General features: G+C 37.6%; 3 protein-coding genes across 3 annotated transcripts; 2 read left to right on the plus strand and 1 right to left on the minus strand.

Annotated features, from left to right (window-relative positions):
• Positions 1-3,678: 3,678 nt before the first annotated feature.
• Positions 3,679-8,432, minus strand: LOC124646295. The gene is made up of 3 exons (XM_047186416.1): positions 7,992-8,432; positions 4,100-5,225; positions 3,679-3,874 (listed from the first exon to the last, which is right to left on the minus strand). The coding sequence occupies exons 1-2, from the start codon at positions 8,237-8,239 to the stop codon at positions 5,048-5,050; spliced, it is 426 nt and encodes a 141-aa protein (XP_047042372.1). The 5' UTR covers positions 8,240-8,432; the 3' UTR covers positions 3,679-3,874; positions 4,100-5,047.
• A 2,985-nt stretch (positions 8,433-11,417) lies between these two features.
• On the plus strand, positions 11,418-12,188 carry LOC124645701 (laminin subunit alpha-2-like). Its single transcript, XM_047185556.1, has 2 exons — positions 11,418-11,712; positions 12,006-12,188. The coding sequence occupies exons 1-2, from the start codon at positions 11,452-11,454 to the stop codon at positions 12,186-12,188; spliced, it is 444 nt and encodes a 147-aa protein (XP_047041512.1). The 5' UTR covers positions 11,418-11,451.
• A 4,683-nt stretch (positions 12,189-16,871) lies between these two features.
• Positions 16,872-22,077, plus strand: LOC124645702 (laminin subunit alpha-2-like). Its single transcript, XM_047185557.1, has 8 exons — positions 16,872-16,875; positions 17,002-17,204; positions 17,492-17,644; positions 18,077-18,184; positions 18,675-18,837; positions 19,333-19,526; positions 21,440-21,632; positions 22,019-22,077. Exons 1-8 carry the CDS (start codon positions 16,872-16,874, stop codon positions 22,075-22,077), a joined length of 1,077 nt encoding a protein of 358 aa, XP_047041513.1.
• Positions 22,078-22,402: the final 325 nt, after the last annotated feature.

A 22,402-nucleotide genomic window follows, 5' to 3' on the forward strand; every position in this document is an offset into this window, starting at 1 on the left:
TTATTGTAAGTATATTATACATATACAGCTATACATAATTATCTCATACTGTTGTAATGCAAATTCAAATTTGACATGAATTGAATGAATACATAACAACGTCACATGTTACTGTTGGCCATCGCTGAAAACCAGCGCGGCGACTCTGTCTCGCATAGGGTCGCTGCATATGCGGGGGCCATTTCGCGTGATTGTGACGCATATTTTCCTTTTTCCATTCTCTTTTTTTTCGTTCTCATTCCTGTTTTGTTTTGTTTTATTTTTGTGAGCTTTTATATATATTCGTTTTTGTGTGTGCGCCACGAACGCGAATAAACGTTTTGATTTGATTTGATTTGAACAATGTCAGGTGCTTATCGATCGAACTTTTGTAACTTTATTTTTGTATTAAAGAATTTAATTTTTAGACTCTTGTTTTGTATTTTTAACCGACTTCCCAAAAAGGAGGAGGTTCTCAATTCGGCCGGTATGTTTTTTTTTCTATGTATGTACATCGATTACTCCGAGGTTTAGATCGATTTACGTGATTCTTTTTTTGTTCGACTCGGAATAGCTGCCAGTTGGTCCCATAGTTTATCAGGTCAGGATCTGGTGATGAACCTTCGAAAGTTGTAGGCATACATAGGGTAAAAACTTGACACTCAGGTGGACGCCTAAAATAACTATTCAACAGTGAAGATTTGGAGCTGACCTGATGATGGAGACCAGAGAGGGCCGAGGGAACTCGACAACTGAATATATAAACTACCTCGTGTTTGGGCTTAAATTATTTGTATTGACAAGAGCTTTGCAACAGTGAAGGTTTGGAGCCGACCTGATGATGGAGACCAGAGACAGTCGAGGGAACTCGACAACTGAATATGTAAAATGCCTCGTATTTGGACTTATATTCTTTGTATTGATGAGAACTTCCCACTTATATGGATAGTGACAACTATTCGTATCACTGAAAAGCTGTAAATAAAAAACTTTTTTACAAAAAAATTCAACCGACTTCCCAAAACACTAAACAGCAGAAAAAAAAATAATTTTAGGTGCATGGGCCTAGAAGTCGGTGCCAAAATTAACTTAGTAACATCCATTAGACACCGGCTTCTAGGCCGATGCACCTAAAATTTATTTTTTTTGCTGTTTAGTGTTTTGGGAAGTCGGTTTAATTTTTTCAACCTGCCGAGCTACGGTACGGTTGACTGTGTGATAAGCATGCATGATGGCCTTGGTCTGGGTATTACATATTTATCTATACTAATATATATTATACAGAGGTATTTGTAAGTATGTATGTAGGAGTTTTTATGTTTGGAACCTCTGTTTGGATTTCCAAAATTCTATCCCTGATAGATAGCTACAATATTCCTGAGTGCCATACGCTATATTTTATCCTGATACGTAAGCAATTCCCACGGGACGCGGGAAAGAAGGAAAGTGTATGTAGTTTATCAGTCGTGTACACTGTTTCGTATCTATTTCCTTGTATAGAGCGCCTGCAGTGAATGTGATAGCACACGTAAAACGATGTATTGCTTTAATTAATTGGTAACGCGCTGATATCTCAACATAATTGATTTTTGACTCCTGTAGGGAAATATACGAATATTGGGTATATAGAAACGCTAAAGAAGATCTCTCTTTCGAACAATCTCACAGCCCCGGCAGGCCTGTTTGACCCACCCCCTTTTTTTTTTTTTCAGTCGACTTCCTCAATTCGAAACGTTCAACTAGTTTGACGTTTCGAAAGAGCTTTTATAGGCCTATATGATATAAAAAAAATACTTTGACTTTGAAGGTCCTTTATTTCCTCCTTTTATCTCTGATCTTTGAGGTTCCTTTTATCATCAGAAACACTTAGAAGAATTAGTCAGTGTTAAACAGCACAGTGATCTGGTTTATCAGGTGTCATCAATAACCCGTGGCGGGTATCGGCCGGAGCTTATCTGGCAGTTAGCTTATTACGAGGGCGATGCGCGGGCGCCGACCGTAGGCCACGCTGCGCCGGTAGGTAGCTGTGTGGATATGACATGTGGGTGCGTTTCATTGGCAACTTATACATAGACTTTCTTTCTGTCTATATTTTTATGCTTCTTTTTATAATAGGTATATGGGACAATGTTGCCTGAAAATGAAGGTATTTCATTTTTCTTAAGAGTGTGATTAACCAGTTATGTAATTAATTAACTAGGTAGTGGTAGTACCTACCCTAAGGTGGGTTCGGGTTTGGTTTTGGGGCTGGGACGAAACACCTGATTGTTGAAGTCTTCATAAGTAATTATACGATTTCGTTGTATCAAACTAATTAACAGATTTCCAAAAAGGAGGAGTTTTTCAATTCCAAACTTAACATTCTGTTCCTATAGAATGTAGTGAACCTAATTGGTAAAATGTAGGAAAAATCGTCAGCTAGGTACATAAATATAGGAACGAGGAAAGTATGAGTCAGGTCCATCCTAAACCAACTTGGTCGTACTATTAATTATCGACGAAACGAACTATCTATCTAACCAGTAGAGTTTTCATCAGACAACACTTAAGTGGTCTAACAAAAGACGCGAATGCCCACATAATGGTTGCGATCACTATCTCCTGGTTATCGCGGCGCCGACAACGTAATGGAAGCAGGCAGCGCCACGGTATAAGTCATAGCTAGCCACCTCCATAAATAAATGCGGCCGTTCAAACAAAAAAGGCGCTTTAATTTCACCTGTAATATTTTAAGCTTTAGAGCACACTGCAAACTTTTAGTCGGCCGCTAGTTTGCCTACATATTACTGTATGGATTTGCCTACATGTTTTGTTATGTAAGCCTTAAAAAATGCTTCATACATGAAAACAATGATAACACATTATCCATCTAGTTACATTATTAGTATCATAGTTTGCGTTTCGCGACCTTTAGGTAAATATTTTTCTATTTTCAAAACACAACAGACTGTTTAAAGAGGGATACCTATAGTCGGGATATAGTTGGGACACCTTTTTACACATTCGGTCGGTTAGCCCCATGGTAAGTTATTGAGTAACTTGTGTTATGGGTGCTAACACAACTGATAGACTATACATATAGCTACATTTATACATATTTATAAATACATATTTATACCGTATTATCAGACCACGGCCAACAAGCATGCTCATCACACAAATGTCGACCGAACAGGGAATCGAACCCGGAACCTCAGGTTCGGCAGTCCGGCATGGTGACCATTGCGCCATCGGGATATTAAAGTATCTTTAATAATAAATTTTGGCAGTAGGTTCCCTCTTTTGTCTGTAGATAAAAGTATTGAAGAGCCCAAAGGACATAATACCTACAAACTTATAAATCTAACTTTTTACTTATTTATTGGATTTCATCGCATAACTTACTATAAATAATCTTGACATTATTTACGCTTGCAAAACAACCAAATACGTATATATTCTCATGTGAAGTGTTCGCTAAGCCTCCTGTTTATCAATCGTTATCACGGCTAATATGGATTCGATATCAACAGACGCTTTTTTTATTTAGCTGGTTCCATATTTTTCTTGCTTAACCAATAACCACGGCTGGAATCTATTTCCATACAAAGTATCTGTCCATATAAACTATCAACATAATCCTGTTTTAGTGTGAAAGCAAAAATGATATTTCGTGGATTGTTTGATAAAGAAATTGATATCAATGAAAGGCAACAGAAATAGGTTGAATCTGATAGTTTATTTACAAAATGTACATACATACAGCGTTACTTATAATAACGTACAAACTCATTTCAAATATTCATAAAGCTTTTACATAATTGTTATCTTTTAGATGTGACTATCAATATACATATACTAATTTCAATCAGTCCATCTATGTAAATCTAAAATCAACCAATAAGTATATCGACACCTCCTACGTATATTATCGTAACCAACAAAATGACGATTTTGCTTTTTTACATAAAACGACTTATTTTTATTTCCATTTATTTATTTTTAAATATATATTTTACATTTATAAATTTATAAAATGTAAAATATATATTTAAAAATAAATAAATGGAAATAAAAAAGCAAAATCGTCATTTTGTTGGTTACGATAATATACGTAGGAGGTGTCGATATACAAACACACCTTACCCAACTTAATACCTAATTGAATACGATACATTTGTATGTACCTTTACCTTATTGGTAAATTAAAAAATACCATGTACCTATCTATGTTTACTTACTTACATACATATTTGTATTGTAGTCCGGCCTTACAGCTCAAAAGTCTTGCAGAATCTTCCATTTAATCCTACAGAAACGCGTAATAATTCTAATTTGGCAGTTTAATTGACTTGGTAGGGTGCATAATTTGCAATATTGCGGAATTTAATTTATCGTCTAGCTAGAGACTGCTTTACTGCGGATTTCTATAAACTATCTATGTTTTGCTTAGATCGTGACATAATACAGGTGGAGCTAGTGGCAAAATTTAAATGATGATGAGTTCTGAAGGTTTTTTACAAAACTGGGACTGCCAGTTTTGTAAAAAATAATCGGTTGCCTTATTTGTAAGCTAATTTTACATAAATCCCTCTTCATATTTTGTTGGAATATGATTTACCAAGAATTAACAATACTGGTCAAAATTATATTTTAAGACTGTCTTCACATTTCGATCACTTTCTAGAAGTCGCCGATATCAAATGACCTGTAAATACTTATCTTAGTATTTTCATATTATTATAGTCGATCAAATAATCCGAAGATTATTTAAAATGCACGACAGGCTTAAAATTAAATGTCAGTCCAAAATCAAGCCATTCCAATATCTTTGATTTTCTTGAAAAAATCTAAGCATTAGATGATCTGAACGCTACAACAAGTCTAAGTAACATCTCGTTTAAAAAAAATCAAGCTAATCTTAATGTTATAATTATAAATTAAGTCATTATCACAAATGAAAAGTTCACGTTCAAAATGGAGACGATGGCGTTCGCCGTGACGTCATTCAAGTCCATATACATATAGTACTAGATCACTATCTTCCACCAATAGGCCACAGGGCTCCATCAAACTGTTCATCGATTCACTAGTCAGGTGCTGACGCCATGAAGATGCCTCCAATAATCTCTTCTGCAGACTTCTCCTTGATGATCAGGGTAACGGCTAGCCCGATCACACCGCCTAGGAGAACTCCCACAGCGATGGCTAGACCTTTCTTCGCGAAAGACCATTTAGAACAGGCCCAGTACTGCTCGCGGTAGACCCTGGAGATGAAAATATTTGGGGTTAGGCAAAGCAATAGCAACAAGTCTTATTGAATATAGAACGGGTATTTGGGGTCTGATTTGTACTTGAAACGTAGATGGAAACAGAAAAGAGCGAGCGTCAATTAACTCCCTCAGCATGTGAGCTAGCTAGTTGTTATATTTAAAAATCAAGGTAACATCTTGGACCCTTGATGCTGGGTACAACAGTGATTTCCAAGTCTCCATTATCATCCTAAATAATGCATTAGAACAGTATTTTTTTTTTAATTTAGTTTTAGGGGAAGTACCTACTACTGGAATTTGGCGCACAAAACAAATAAAGGGGCAATCTTATCAGACATATGGTAAGCCTGATATCAGACAGGGCGTCCACCTGTAATGCATTGTCTTTAAACCGATAGATAACATACATAGGCCACATTTGCAAATCTAACGGGAACAATTTCTCAATAACAAAAAAGTCTAGCGCAATATTTCTGTTATTTTCTAAGCAATAAACATTCGCACCTTTTGCATCTTCAAGATTACATGTATCGTATGTTCTAATCAGATGGTTTAAATGCCCTTCAGCTGTTAAGATTTGGAGGTAATCGAGAACCTTCAATATCTTTACTTTTTAGTCGGTCTGGTAGCACCATCAAACTATTGTCTTAAAACAACGTTAAATTTCAAAGTAATTACTTGTTCAATGAAATGTTGTCGGTGAATTTGGGGCTAAAAGTTTGCAGTCGCGGGGGCTCTAAACAATTTTTAAGTAATCGCAAATACTAATGGTCTTATGTGACTCTTTCTTACTTGAACGCGTACAATTATTAGGTATCAACCTCGTTAGCCGACTTTTGAGCACTTGTTTATGAAAAAGGTTGATTTCATTTATTCCCGTTCAACTTAAATCATTAAATATATGCGAATGACTTTTGACTACTGCAAAAGTTGATATATTTCCAGTTACAGCATATTGCGAATTGGTTGTTTTGCGGTTACTTTATCTCCTAACTAATCGATAAGCATATGCTATGTACATCGTATTAGTTATACGTAATTTTGGTATCATAGATATTGACCCGTTTCATATTTTTCAAATGATTGGATTTCATTAACTGTACCACCTAATTTTGGGATATACGAATTCACCAATAATAATAAATTATAGTTTGCTTTCGAGAAAATTATCGAATTTGTGAGAAGAAATCGCTTTTATTTGTCTATTACGTTTCAATTGTGTAACTGCATGAAATTCAATATTAAGAGTAGGGAAGCTTCTCTTATTCCAAATCATTTGTTTTCTTCTTCCGCACTTCTTTATCTCACAAGCAACCTTCTTTCTAACCGTAATATCATCTCGTACACAATCCATCCATCGTTTCTAGCTTCCCTCTCCACAGATATCTAAGTTCATGCTCAAAACTCCCTTCTTTTTCTAATCATTTTCTAAAACATCCGCGGATAAAACTTTTGCATATTTCCCAAGTTCAAGAAATCCCTATCATTAGAGTTTAATTTGTTATAGCAACAATTTCCCTAATCCGCTTATTTTGTCTTTGATAACAGACAATGTAATTTAATTAATTTGAGTCACAACCAATTATGTTACGTGTCAGTAGATAAATATGTGTACGACGTAAATAATCTTGATAGAATAATCTGAAGATATTTATAAATTATGTATTGAATACTTGATCTAAGTAAGAGCACCCTGCAAACTTTTAGCCAGCCGACAGTTTGTCAGGGCTCATTTATCAGTATGCAAATCAATGGTACGCACATAACTACGATCCGATATTTGGCTGGTATCAGACCAACTAAAAAACTTTGACTAAAATTTAATAAAGCACTATAAATTTTTATCTCAGACGTTTTTTGATATTATTGTTTTTGTACAGTTTCCAATACATCTGACTCTGCCTCACCTAGAGCCTAAAGACTTATGTTGCCAACACTAAAAATATAACAATTATTTAAAAGATAAATAAAGGATGGATAATATAAAAGTGTCTCTGTGCAATTTGATTGGCGTTTGCGCAATGTACTCTCAGTATCATTCTTTCATTTTCCGCTCATTTTCAATCGTTCAGTCATTCTCATTTAGTTCAATCCCAGAAGTTTATCTAGGTACACCAACCGCCTATGTTACACACTTGGGCCTCTATAGGTTCTTCAATCAAGGGTTTACTAATAAATATACCGGTACATACATGAAGTATCGTAGCATATATAGCGTATATAGCATAGTTTACTTATTCATACTGCATAAGAGTGCCTGAGATAATGGTTTTTTAACAATATTTGTAGCAAACATACGTCAGAAGTTAACGAAAATTTATATAATAAAGAAAATCCCACTCAGACTGACGACGTAGCTAAGCCGATCAAAAATATATATCACGCAGATAAGAGTGTTCAAAATATGCGTTTTAACACTTGAATTTTCCTTGATAACAATTTTATTTCAATAAAGTTTAAAGAGCATTTTTACTATACATAGTTAAAACGGTGGATGACAAACATCGGGGAGACAGGTTCAATTCACTCCTTACGTTAATTAATGCCTATGCAACTTGGTCTGTCTGTATGTCGGTTAAGTTTTTACGCACACACTGCTGAATAGATTTAGATCGTTGTCGATGTAAACCATTATGAAGGTGAGTAGAAAACCTGAAGTCTACAATGTCCCTTTTATCCCGATAAATGAAGTTCTCTATGAGCGAAACCAAATACCTGCACCCGTATCATTAGCATAATAAAAATCCTACACAAACATACCCAGTAATCGGCTCATGTGCCCCCCTCGGCTCGTTAACACTGTTCAGGCTTCCGACATACGCCCTGTTGACGTAGACGAACTCATTGGACCGGCTCGAGACCTTCGGCAAACCCTTCGTGCGTCCTTCATAGGCACTGTCTACTGTCGGCACTGCTGCGTGTGTGTTCCTTCTCTGTTGGTTCCTCACAGCTTCCACTCTAATGTCACTTAGTTCTGCCTCTCTCCTGGCAAGCTCCTTCTCCGACATGGTTGAGTGTACCGCTTTTGCGCGCGTATAGCGAGTCACTGAGCCCAAGCTCTTATCGTCACAGATTACGTTATCACACAAAAGGTATCTGATATATTTTTTATTGGATAATTTTGACACTGTTTTGCGATTTATTGAATACAGCGTCTTTTTTATAGTTGTTATCTGTTTAGTAATTAAGTTGATTATTAGAGATCCGCTTGTTACAGGATGTGTTGTGGCATGCCTTTCGGATGTCCTCACGGATACTGCCGAAAGAGAAATAGTTTTGATAGCAAAAGCCTTACATTATCTTCTTATCTTTTGTTGCTATATTAGGAGATAATGGTTTTACAAAAATAGATTATGAATTGTACCGCGAATATGATTTTGATAAGGAAAATACCACCTTTAAATATTTTACCAAAAGTCGTTAGGATCTTTAAATTACTTGGAAGAAGATTCAGCCCTGGTCTGAAATCTGAATTTCGCTGACTGCTCCTAAATAAGAAATATCTGTAATTTCTCCTGAAAAATAATAAGCGAATGGAGAACCGAAGCCACCACTCCAAGCCCGTTTGAGACAACTTTAACGAAATGTCACGGAGAAATATTTCAGTACAAAATAAAACCATCTTCTTAAATGATAAAATCTAAAAGATCCTGAAACAACTGTGGCTAGTATCTGAAGCTAAGATAAACAAAAAAATATTTGGAAATTAATATAAAGGAACATTTTATCGTGTGTTATCTCGTCGCAAATCGTTTGAGCAAACAAACTGAACTGGGTCACTGCTGTAGTCTTATGATTAGTTTTGAAGCACCCATTGTCTTTGCTAGTTAAGTTATTAAATACTGCTTAAGCCCGATAACTGCTGAACAGTAAATAAATAAGTAATAAAAAAAAGTGTTGACCAGAATTCGGTGACACGCTAAAAGCTTATTAGAGTGACCTTGGTTACATACAACTCAAGATCAATGTCACATATATGCTGGTACACATATGCTACACAATACATAAGAACTAAGGTTCTATCCTAATACATAATGTCAATTAAGGGTAAACGCAACATTTACATTAAAGACGCCGGATTAGTAGTTAGATATCTTGTTTTTCTCCCCTTTGGGGTATGGCACCCGTAAATATTTAAGTTTGAGGGTTTGAATATTTACTTGATGTTTTTTGGACAGTAGCTTCTCGATAACGCTTTGCCGGCTGAACAACAAACTTAAAACAGATTTCGGGTGCAGGATTTCCCTCAGGACAGCAGTGAAGCCGCAGGCGATATCTTGTCCCATTCGGAGAAAGAGGCGCGAAGCTTATGTTACACAGACTCCTCTAAACTCGCTTACAAACACTACGCGAAAATGAACGCTTTTTTTGCAAACAGCAAGAAAGCAAGACATTTCTAAACTGCTGCTTATTAAGGCAAACGGGTCCATTAAAGAAAGATATCAGTGTTATTATACCTGGATGTAATAAAGACTAATTAGAAAAACGTCTCGTTAATTGTGCAATGACGCTACCGGCAGCGGTCGGTGTCGCCATGTAAGGGTTCGCTAATGAGGCGCAGGCGCACCCAACGTTGCACTTTTTGTTCTCTGAAATGTTTGTTGCCGTGGATGTCGTCAAAAATGTCGCTAATGATCCGCAGTATTTTTCCTTAAAGCTATGGAAGTGGTGCTGAGGTTTCAGAAGCCGTTTACCGTAATTATTTCCAGGATTAATCGCTGGTCGTTGACCCTGAGTCAGTCTTCCACGGGGAACAAAACAGTTAGCGGAGATGTGATAACGTAAAATCTCCTAAGAAAGTAGCACCTCAAAAAGCGGGAATTCGGGGGACGAGGAGCGTTACTACCTCCGCCGTTCCACTTCTTCTTCATTATTTCCAAAATAAAATAACCAATCAATCAAAACGAATCTTTCGTTGTCAAGGAACCCGAATGCTTCGATACTTCGAGCAGCTGACCTAGACCTGCCATCCTTATGTCATGTCCGCTATCTTTCCTTCGTATGTGGTCTTGTCAATGATGTTTTTTTCTGAATTTCTTACTTTGTTTACTGTACTGATCTGATGGTGGATTTGTCAGAAGTTTTGTCACTTGGCACTTGGTTCTATCAGAATGATCAATCGTACTCCTGATTATATTCTAGTTTTAAGGACCCCCTAGTGAAGTGACCAATACTCTAAAAGTACTACTATCTTGCAATTCCAATGGCGATGATAATATTCATAGGTCAGTGATATACTCACATTGCATCATAGTTACTATCTCTAGATAAACAGCAAAGTTTCAAATAATGCGTATTACTAACTACCACTATGGTATTTTACCCGACTGCTAAGGAGAGTTGTGTGTATGTAATATTCTTTCGAAACTGTCTAACCGTATCGTAATCATACGGATATCATTGGATTCGTCTCGATAACCCAAGTGCTCTTAAAATTGTTACGTTTTTGGCCATATAATTTGAGTTATTTCCATACAATACCTAAGATTTTTATCATGTTTCCTTATGGTCTACGTGCTACTTAACTTGAAGCCACCTGTGGCATATTATTGAAAGCAAAAGTATAGTTTGGACGTCAAACATCCGAGTTATCTACTAGATTAGATTACAATATGTCGCCTATCTTATCATCGACCGTATCGCGAGGGATTTTACACACATTTGATTAAATAATAGCAAAATATGAGGCTTATTGATCATTTATTGTCCTAGCTAACAGGAAAACAAATAAAAGTATTGATGTTTTATTTTCAAATTAATAATTAGCTATGCGATACTTTTAAGTATATTATTATACTGGTGGTCATTTTCGTGATAATCTATAATCTTTTAAAAACACCGATAACTGGAAAAATATATTTGTGTCTTATTATTTACCTATCATCATCCTGTCCTTATTCCAATCATCTCAAAATTAAGTTTCTTTATAGTTCGACTTCATGTTATTGCCTATAGATATGTAATGAGATTTTAATTTAGTATTAAGCGATAAGCTTGTTAATATGTTGATGTCGTCGAAGTAAATAAGCACTGTATTATCTACATATATCTACAGGAAAAAATGACCAAAGTACATAGACTAAAGGAATTCGGAAGTCATGTCGTCACTAAACAATAATCTCACTTTAAAACTTTAACTTATCTTTTCAAAAAGTTGAGTAACAATGAATATCATTTATTTCATCGATTGCTTAACAGGCTTCAATTTCTTTTTCAGAAAATGGAGCTGCTTCATGTAATCATCAAGTCAGGGCCGTCGCCCCGACCCTTGGCCTGGTCCCTGGAGGTCTCTCCCACCGAGGAGGGCGACGACTGGAGAATGGTGCGGGCCTTCGGAGACAGGGACCACTGCCGCAAGCTATGGGACCTTAGGCCCGAGAGACGCCGCCGCAAGGCGAGGGCAGCGAAGAGAATCAACAGAGCTGATAAACCTGCCTGTTCCACTCAGTTTGCTAGCCCGAGACCATTGGAGAATGGGGAGGTATTAACAGCTTATATACTTCATATTCTTTATACTCTACACTCCCTTATGTATTCTTCATACATATGTAGGTACTCCCTTAAGATGTACGCCTTGATTTACCTGAATTAGAACGTATGTAATTTTTTTACCGTAACGAATGGCTATTTCGACAACGTTTTTGCGTCCTGAATTCGCCTCTAATGTCGTGCATTTTTATTAAGGAATTTTAATCAGAACGTTTTGTTCTTGTTACTACAAAATATCTCAATTATTTTTACAAAGGTACTAATAAGTCTGAAACCTCATTTCAGATGCACGTGGGTATAGGTGAGGGAGTGCTAGCGCGGCGCGTGCGACTCTCGTTCCGCGCCACGCATGCGGGCCCCGCACGCCAGCAGTACTACACCGTGCGGGCTCTTACGATAGCCGCGCGGTGTCTGTGCCACGGACACGCTACTAAGTGCCATGTCAATGCTAGGGTTTGTTATCAATGAAACTAAAGTATCTATAAATATGAAGTAAGAAACTGACCGATTCTACTAAAATGAGCCTAGATGCTTTTTGCATAAAGACATTGTAAGAGTGCATTGCATTGGAAAAGTAATTTGTTGCGCCCTAACAGGGCAATGTTTACTTAGGGTAAACTAATACAGAAATGTATCCATTTCTGTATTAGTTTACATTTTGCAATAAGTAAATAAAGTTTTTTGTGGACAGTTACATCTTGGTGACTATTGTGGCTCTAATTGAAGGGTTTCCACGTTGCGTTATGTAGATCATAACTCAAGAGGAGTAAATAATGGCATTTAGCAGTTCAAAGAATTATTTATCTACCTAATTTTTTTTTTTCTTCTGAACACTGATATTCTTTGATGTATTGGTATCTGCTGTTCCAGGGTGCAAAATGCGAGTGTGTCCACGGCACGTGCGGGGCCCACTGCCAGCGGTGCTGCAGCGGCGGGGCCTGGGCCCCTCAGGAGCCGTGCTCTGAGGGTACAGGCGAATGCGAGTGTGGTGAGCGAGGGGCCTGCTCCTATGACGATACAGGGGCCATCTTATGTGTTAATTGCACGGTTCGTATTTACGTCGTATTAGTATCTACGTTTAACACACACATAAACAAGTTATTTGATACCCATGCTCCCTTTAAGCGAATTAAAATATCTAAAGCCCCCACTCCTTGGATAACTGACGTTATAAAAATTATGATGCAACATCGAGATGAGGCCTTAGTCAGGGCACATGAAACCAAGATACCGTCACATATGGACTACTATAGGCAACTAAAAAACCTTGTGACATCTAGCGTGAGAAACGAAAGAAAAGCTTATTTTACATACTATGTTAATAATAACGCCAAAAAGCCTAAAGACATGTGGAAACACCTTAAAAGCACTTCCACTTTCAGCGATCCTTGTGAACCGTCTATCCCAAATGACTTAAACAATCCCGACGAGATAAATAAATTCTTTTTAGATTTACCAGGGAATGCGGAAGCAGACTTAGAAACTCTACATTATTTTAAGAACACTGTCATTAAAAAAAATCAGTTTAACCTCGAAAAAACAACTTGTAAAGAAGTAATGAACATTTTGAATAGCATTAAAACTAAGGCTTATGGTCATGACCTCATCAATAGTGAAATGATCCAACTTACACTACCCACTACACTACACACGATAACGGCAATTATTAATAAATCCATCGAAACTAAAGTATTCCCAGACTCTTGGAAAAAAGCATTGGTAAAGCCAATACCTAAAACTAAAAATATTAACGAGCTTAAAGATCTGCGACCAATAAGTATTCTACCCGTTCTGTCAAAGGTCATAGAGAGAATTATTGAAAAACAACTTAAATTATACGTAGAGGCCAATAACATTTTGCCTCAACACCAATCAGGCTTCCGGGCAGGTCATGGTACTGCAACGGCTTTGGCACATGTCACCAACGATATTCTGTCTGAATCCGATGCTGGTAGGTGCTCCATGCTTGTTCTATTGGATTTTTCGCGGGCTTTTGATTGTTTGAATCGAGAACTTCTACTAGCTAAACTTACCCATTACGGCATATCTAGCGACACTTGCAAATGGTTTAGATCCTACCTTACAAATCGACACCAACAAGTTGTAACGGAAGACGATAAAGGTAATATAATAAAATCCAAAAGTGTACACGTTGATAGAGGGGTTCCACAAGGTTCTATTATAAGTCCTATTTTATTTATCATCTTCACGGCCGACCTACCAGGTACTCTCCAACATTGTAAGGCTCACATGTACGCGGATGACACCCAAATTTATACATCGTTCAAACCGATGGAAACCCGACAAGCTATGGTCAATGTATCGAAGGAAATTGAGCAGGTCCTTAATTGGTCTCAAAACAATACGCTAGTACTTAACGCGTCTAAGACAAAATTCATGTTTTTGGGCACCAGAGCACAGATTAAAGCTACTGTCGACATGTGCGAGCCGTTGTTTGTGAACGGAGAGGTTCTGGAAAGAGTGAAAGTTGCAAGAAATCTAGGTCTAATTATGGACGAGGAACTTAGATTCGCAGAGCATATTAATGGACGAATTCAGAATGCCTTCTATAGATTGAAGGTTCTCTACGGAATTCGTGAGTTCCTCTCTGAGGATATTAGGAGATTGCTTTCGGATCTGTTGGTGCTTTCGCCTTTTAACTACTGTGACGTCGTATATGGCCCCAGGATCCTTCAAAATACAAAAAAATGCATACAGAGGGTCCATAATGCATGCGTCCGCTTTTGTTACCCAGTGCCAAAAAGAGCTCACATCTCTCCCATCATAAATGAAAAAGGGCAACTCAACATGGAATCACGAAGGAATTTACATTTGCTGTGCTTCACACATAGAATTATAAACACAAAAAGTCCCACATACCTGTACAACTTATTGGATTGGCGTAGAGACGCTCACAATATATTTACAAGATCGAAAGTTAACGGCACGCTAAAGATACCAAGACACAAAACTAAGGGCTACAAGGGCAGTTTCAAATATGCAGCGGCAAAGATCTGGAATACTATTCCACCACCCTTCCGAGACATCAAAAATATATTTAATTTTAAAAATAAATGTAAAAACTTAGTTCTCGAATACCAAAAAAAGTACAACAAATTTTTATGAAAACTGTCTGATCTGCTGTTTGGGATTGTTCCCTTTCGTTTCTGCCATGCAAACAGCCACATATTACTATTATTTTTTTTTTAAATAAACTAAATTAAATTTAATAGTCATGCGGAGCCACTGATCAAATAGTTACTTGTTGAGAGTTTTAGATGTTTTTTTTTTTTTTTTCTTTCTCCTAATTAAGCTTGTTATTTTTTTATGTATGATCATCCACCCGTAATGTAAATGGTAACCCAATTTCGTAATGTAAACGGGAGTCAAAGGTTCAAGCTGAAAACCAGCGCTTAGCAACCCTCTTGGGGGACCTAAGCATAAAGCTGACGCTTGAACCTTTTGCTTCCAGTACTATAGTTCTGTGTGTATTACTACTCCTAGCTGTAGTACTGGAGACAATAAACGTTTATTCTATTCTATTCTATTCTAACTAAAGACAGATAAATTATGGAATCAGGCGTTACTATGCGGAAATCCATGATATAAAATGTTAGGAAAAATATGTAACGTTTAATCCGCGAGACAACATATTTTTCATAACATTTTCTTGATATGTGATCGTAGAATAAAGGCTCGAGCAGACCGGCCACACCACTTGCGTAACGTAGACACGCGCGTCGTTACGCAAGCGGTGTGGCCTGTCTCATACATTTCCATACATTACAACTCATGGTTACGCCGTAACTACGCGCGTGACTACGCGCGTGGTTACGCATACGCATCCGGTCTGCTCGAGCCTTAAACGTCGTTCAAGAGGACTGTTCGCTATCTGGTGTAAAGAAGCTAAAGACAGAACATTGACGGAATATGACTCATTACTATTAATTGCCGAAAATATTGCAATATAGATATCGGAAGCATATTTTATCAGGAAAAAATTACAATCTATTTCTTAAGTCAAAAAAACTGTTTTATACATTATAACTTCTTAAAAAAGGAGGAGATTCATAATTCCATTTTTTCCTTTTATGTTTTTAGGAGAATCGAGCTGGACCCCTCTGCGACAAATGCCTGTTTGGGTTTTACAACGCTTTACCTGATGGTCCATGCCTGCCCTGCGACTGCGATCCTCAGGGATCCGATGGTAAGCTAATACCAAACATTTCTTAAGGCTTTTCTTAACTGTTTACTTTGAAACTTGAACGTTATAATGCAGTTGTTTTAAGAAAACTGACGTTTATGTCAAAGTCAAAAGTTTTTCTATACTAATATTATATAGAAGTCTTTGTAAGTTTGTATGTTGGGTGTAATCTTTGGAACCGCTGATAGATAGCTACAATGTACTTGAGTGCCATAGGCTATATTTTATCCCTTTACGGAAAGTAGTTTCCACGGGACGCGGATAAAACTGCGGGAAAGTGGCTAGTATTTCATTTAGATCTATCACAGGTGCGTAAGAAACGTCAAGCTATAGTTGCACAGTATATTGTCAGTAAACTTGGGCAAGTAAGTAAGTCTATCAATCTGATTGTCTATGATGAGTCATCTGATGATCCATTCCATAATCTGTCCACCAAATATTTGTAGTCCTTTATCATAATAGCAAATAAACATATCGAGTATTGACTTTATTACAGAGTTTGCAATCTACATGGATGATTCACTGAGCGTGAGTCATGATGTGTCTATCATGTTTATAGACGAGATTGGATATCTATTGCAGATACAATCATTGGTTGCTCACTAGGTTTACTGAAGGATTAGTTGTTCCCTGTGGTATTATCCACGTCCTGTGGGACTTAATTTTCGTACCAGGATAAATGTCCTTTTTCAGCATTTAATATTTTTTTAGCGTGAACACCAGAGAGACAGATAGAGATACTTTTTCAAAAACATTACCCTCCTTCTTTGGCAGTCGGGTAATAATAAGGATATTAATAGATTGATGATTTGTAATAGTTTTCATTTCTCGTAGGAGTTTAATTATATTTTGGTTTGTGTAAGTTGAAAGTGTTCATTTCAAATAATAACAATCAACTATCCTCTTTATTAACATGATAAGGATTGTGATAAACTTATGTCAATACAATGTGTACATATTTATGAGGATAGTATCTATTGTTGCAATATATAGTTGCATTATTTACCCACGCAGTGCCTACATACTTGATTGTTCTACTATTTGATAGCACTCAAAATAAGTAAAAATTCCTTCCAGGCTCGTGCGCATGGGACAAGAAGCACCGCCAAGCGACATGCGAGTGCTTGCCGGGGTACTCCGGCGCGCGCTGCGACGCGTGCGACGCGCCGGCGCGCTTCCCCGCGAGCCCGCCCACCGCGCCGACAGCGCCGCCCTGCAAGTGCGACCCGCGAGGGGTGCTTGATCCGGAGCGGGTCTGTGATGATGTCTGCGAGTGTAAAGTTAGTTTGTGTCATTTTCAGCGTTTTTAACACGCTTATATTCACTTATAACTATGTATGTAAAAAAAATCTTGGAATCATAATTTAACCCACTCAATCAAAATCATGCATGTTTTCTAGTTTTTTTAACTCTTATGTTTTTATAGTCCCACTAAGTAACTAACTAACCCAGTAACTTGAAACGTTGGTCCTATGCCACCTCGACTATAATCCAGTCTATAATCGTATTTATTACCGACTTTTAAAAAGGAGGAGGTTCTCAATTACAATCAACTTTGCATTTCCAGAGCAACGTGGTAGGCGAGCGATGTGACACATGCGCCCCGGGACACTTCGGTCTGAGCGCGGAGCTGGCGGCGGGCTGCCGACCCTGCTACTGCTCGCACATCACTGACTCCTGCAGGCTGGCTGACCCTGACGAGCTGGAGCCGCCTAGAGATGTAAGTACCATTTTGCAAATTAATGCAGATTAAAACGTTGCGTACGGCCTAGTCGAAGTTTTTATTTATTAATTGCAAAATGAATACTGTAATGCCCCCTTATCCCAGTTATCCTAATATCTTAGTAGTACAGTAACAGCGCTTTTCACAAAGCATTATCCACTCCGTTTTTGTGTCATCGCTTGAATCAGTTATCGTCAGTTGTTTTGCATGTTTATCAACTCGCAACATCGCTTTCACGATCCGCTTAATTAATCTAAGCGGAAAATCCGCTACTGTAAGAGTGGTGTTACGGGCAATTTTATGACGATTCTGACGTATTTACAAAGCTTATACTTAGATTTTCCGTAAGCATTTGTTTAACTTTTTAATCTTCATTTAAATTGTCGAACCATGTTTATTATAAAACTTTAATTTGCCATATATTTTCAGGTTATTCTACCCCTCGGAGAGGCGTGGCTGATCTCCGACTCTGAAGGCAACGCGACGATAGAGCCCTCTATCGACGAGCAAGGGAAACCATTCGTCATCAGCTATGAGGTGAGGACATTGAGGAATGACTGATAAGGAAAAACTGACTGCCGTTAAAATGTATCCACGACGTAGCTAACTACTTAAAATAGCAATTCAATCTAACGGCTAGCCCGCTACCTGAATAACGTCAGTCAATCACACGTCTATAGAAGACATAGATCATACCTTTAGTTTGTTTAACATCAGCATTTAGATTGGCTGATATTATAATCTGAGCCCCAAGTTCACCGATAGCATTATCGTTCGTTTTTCTCTTTATTTTAATGTTGGAATTCATCTTATTACTGTCAATCAACTGCGTCCTCAGGCTGCGTCCTGTGTGAGCGAATCAATGCGAACGCGAAAGCCAAGCGATCCGGAGTGAATACAAAAATGCACAGCGCAACATCACGTATGCCCCAAACGAAGTCGACTGTTTGTTGTTTACCGCGTCGCTTCGCGTTCGGATCCATCACTAGCTTACATAGGACGCTCTGTAACGCTGATGATGTTCCAGGTAGAAGGGTGGGAGAACTTCTACTGGTTCACTCGCTCGTTCAGCGGCGAGCAGCTGGCGGCCTACGGGGGCGAAGTCCGGGCCTCCGTCTACTGGGGCATCGTTAGAGGAGACACCGGGGGCAATCCTACCTACGGCCCTGATGTTGTACTTGTTGGGACAGGTGAGAGATCATATTTTTAATACCTTTTTTTACCTCAATTAAACACTATAATCATTTTTAAATTTTTACATATGTATGTAAATAAACTATCCTACTTATATGCACACATATTTTACATATCGACATATCCTAAAAATTAAAATGATGCATCAAAAAGATGTTGCCTATTTTCGGCTACGTCCTGTGGGAACTACTTCGCACATCTGGATAAGTGGGCTATTTAACACTTAAATATTTTTAAAGTTTTCAATCGGACTAAGAGTTCCTGAGATTAGCGCATTCAGCTATATAACATTAGTATTATACATATAGAAATTGTTTGAAAAGAAATCTAGAAGTGTCTAGGTTTGCAATAATGCTAGTTTTGTTTGTCTAAATTATTTGCAATAGTAGTTCTCTTTATTATAAGGAATAGATCTTATGACAGAAAATTGACATCATCAGCAATGCAAATCATCATCACTCAACACAAATCACTCCTCTTTTGTCTACTAGATGGCAGTATGTTAGCATACACGAACACCAGCCACGAAACTCCTGGACAGCTGCAGATATCAGTGCCTCTGCTCGAGGGGGGCTGGCGACTCCTGGGCGAAGACCAGGTGGCTACCAGGACACAGCTCATGGATGTGCTGCGAGACTTGAAGGGAATTATGCTGAAGGCGCATTATCATTTTGATCAGGACGAGGTATGATTTGTATTAAATAAATATTGGAATTATTTTAGCAACTTCTGTCTAAGTTATAAGTGCAGGCGGTGATATTTGTTACCATGTGTAGGGTAAAGGCGGGATAGATGCCCCACTTTTTGAAATATGCTTATAATTTAATAAATATTGGTTCTACATTAATAACACCTATGAATATAACTAGTTTAATCCTTTATGTTTGTTTGTGATTTGTCTTTTTGGACCTATATACTACACGTTTTGCAGATTTTAGCTTTTTGTAGACCTCAATTTTTGGGGATAGATGCCTACCCCTATGGATAGTTGCCCCACCTCGAAAATACTAGCAAGGATAGATGCCTACGGTGCGGGATAGATGCCCTTCATACTGTTTAAGTATATTATATTAATAATATTTATATATTTTTTGACTTTAATTTATTTGAAATGAAAATTATTTTGCAGTTTTTAAAATCTTTTTATATTCATTATCAGATTAATAAAAATGAACACAATACAATTCTGAAAGTATTTGTTCAACAAAAATAATGTATTTTATATTTTAAACCCTTATTATAAAATATTAATTATTTAGTTTCAACATGCAAAATCATAAAAAATCATTCTTTCTTAAAAACTAAAATAACACAATATACTTAGCATCATAATATTTAACCGGACAGTGCTTTAAGTTTTCCACATCTCGAGCAAAAATTTCTGAAAACCAGCACTGACACATTACACATTGAATCCAGTCGGATTTAGACTTTGTTTGTTCATAGTTTTCAGAGCATTCTATGCAGTTATTTTTATTTGTATCTTTAGGCTCATCCTGTCCATCTCTTATAGTCTTCTTCACCGGCAAACCTTTAGTTTTCTTTTCCTTAACTTTGTTCTTAGGTGAATTGTCTTCATCTTCACTGTTTGAACTGTAAACCATTCGTAATCAATAAAAAGTGTAAATACATAAACACATGAAAAATATAAAAAAATATATATTCAAAGCACTTATAATACATTCAGGGTACACGTGGTGTATGGAGGGATAGATGCCCCTAGGGGCACCTATACCCTTAAAAATCAGGGCAACTATCCTTTTTGACAGGGTTAGATGCCCTAGTATTTTTTAAAATAAATAAATACAATAGAACAACTATTTACATCAAAATGTATACTTCATGAAACAATATACATACGTAATAAAAAATTTGATGGAATTAATATCTACTCATAAAGTTATACAACAGCAAATACTCACCTTTAAAAATTTTACGCTCGCTGTAAGTTCGCCGCGGAGATGAATTCACATACGAGCGAAACGCGACCTCACCCCTCGATGGCGCGTGGCTAATTTAGGTGCGGGGTGCTTGTGGCTTCTAGTTAAACGGTTGTTTCTTAATAGCGAACATGGGAAGTTAGGTTTTTTAAAAATGGGGCATCTATCCCACTGCGGCATCTATCCCGCCTTTACCCTATGTGTTTGTACATGCTATTTATAAAGGGAGTTTAAATAGCCGAGAAAGCTACAAGAAGTAAAATTTTCCATTCATGTTATCTATGTACAGACACTAGTAGGTTAACCTATTTGAGCTGGTCAAATACGAATTGAAAATTATTTGAATATGAATTAAATTAAGCTTAATCTAACACGACTACCGTTCTATGAGTCGTATTAGTCGTACCGGTGTAACACTGTTGCCGCACTGTGCGTTTTGTATGAAAAAAGAGGAACGTCCGAAAGCCGTACGTCTAATGCATTGCTTCGGCACCGCAGCAGGCTGTCAAGAAACGTATAAGTGAAAGTGCCCTTAGAATTCTATTGTAGTTGCATATATCACTACTAGAATCAAACTCAGTTATATGTTTGACGTTCACAAGTGCTTGTAAAGGCCTAAATGAAATAAATGATTTGACTTTGACTTGTATCTCCCTAGGTCCGGCTGGAGTCAGCAGGAGTCCGCGGCGGCTCGGTCCCCCGCGAGCGCTGCGCGTGCGGACGAGCACACGCGGGCGCGCACTGCCAGCGCTGCGCCTGGACACACGCGCGGCTGCCACGCCCTGCCGGCTCCACGCCCAACTTTGACTGCCTGCCCTGCGCCTGTAATGATCATGCTGGATGTGATACTGGTCAGTTATACTGTTGAACATCCTTGGCAGTCGTTACGGGTAGTCAGAAGCCAGTAAATCTGACACCAGTCTAACCAAAGGGTATTGGGTCGCCCGATTTGAGGAGGTCAGATAGACAGTCGCTTCTTGTAAAGCGCTTATACTCAGCTGAATCCCGTTAGATTGGAAACCGACCCCAACATAATTGGGAAAAAGCTCGGAGGATAATGAAGATGATAACATTCATACATGATTGATTGTCAGCTTGGTTTTTTACCCTAGTGGGTAGGTAGACCACCAGGACTTTTTTGTAAAATGAAACTAGCTTAGTTGTAGTATAATTAGTTCGCAAATAACTTAATAATCAGTCTGAACATCATGTGAGTTTGTCGCATCAACCATTTCAGGTTTCTATGAACAGCTGACAATAGATTCAAAAGTTAACTGCCGCCAAAATGCGCATTAAATTCGAAAGTACGGCTGATAAGTTTATTATAAACAAAATAATATTTTAGACTACATCGTACCTCTAATTCTGATAAGCTATCTGCTAGTCTAATCTACAAAAGACACGGTTTATCACTCTACCGATATTTGAACCTCGCTATAGGTTCCCAGTCACTATGTTAAAGCATATTAGAACATTACATCGCATAAATAATTAAAAAATCAATCTTAGAATACATGCCAAATATATTAATAATCAAACGGATACATCTTCATTATATTCCTACCTAATATATAAATTATTATTTATTATCTCATAATTAACAAATTACATAATATTGTAA

The sequence above is a fragment of the Helicoverpa zea genome, chromosome 3 (genome assembly GCF_022581195.2).
Source record: "Helicoverpa zea isolate HzStark_Cry1AcR chromosome 3, ilHelZeax1.1, whole genome shotgun sequence".
NCBI classification, from domain to species: domain Eukaryota; kingdom Metazoa; phylum Arthropoda; class Insecta; order Lepidoptera; family Noctuidae; genus Helicoverpa; species Helicoverpa zea.

Excerpts from the sequence above, each read along its gene's own strand:
- LOC124645701 (XM_047185556.1), top strand. The coding sequence starts at position 11,452 with ATGGAGCTGCTTCATGTAATCATCAAGTCAGGGCCGTCGCCCCGACCC. Across the intron at positions 11,713-12,005 it reads GACCATTGGAGAATGGGGAG|ATGCACGTGGGTATAGGTGA; the intron begins GTATTAACAGCT and ends ACCTCATTTCAG.
- LOC124646295 (XM_047186416.1), bottom strand. The coding sequence starts at position 8,239 with ATGTCGGAGAAGGAGCTTGCCAGGAGAGAGGCAGAACTAAGTGACATT. Across the intron at positions 5,226-7,991 it reads GCACATGAGCCGATTACTGG|GGTCTACCGCGAGCAGTACT; the intron begins GTATGTTTGTGT and ends TTTCATCTCCAG.
- LOC124645702 (XM_047185557.1), top strand. Across the intron at positions 17,205-17,491 it reads ATGATGTCTGCGAGTGTAAA|AGCAACGTGGTAGGCGAGCG; the intron begins GTTAGTTTGTGT and ends TTGCATTTCCAG. Across the intron at positions 21,633-22,018 it reads TCATGCTGGATGTGATACTG|GTTTCTATGAACAGCTGACA; the intron begins GTCAGTTATACT and ends CAACCATTTCAG.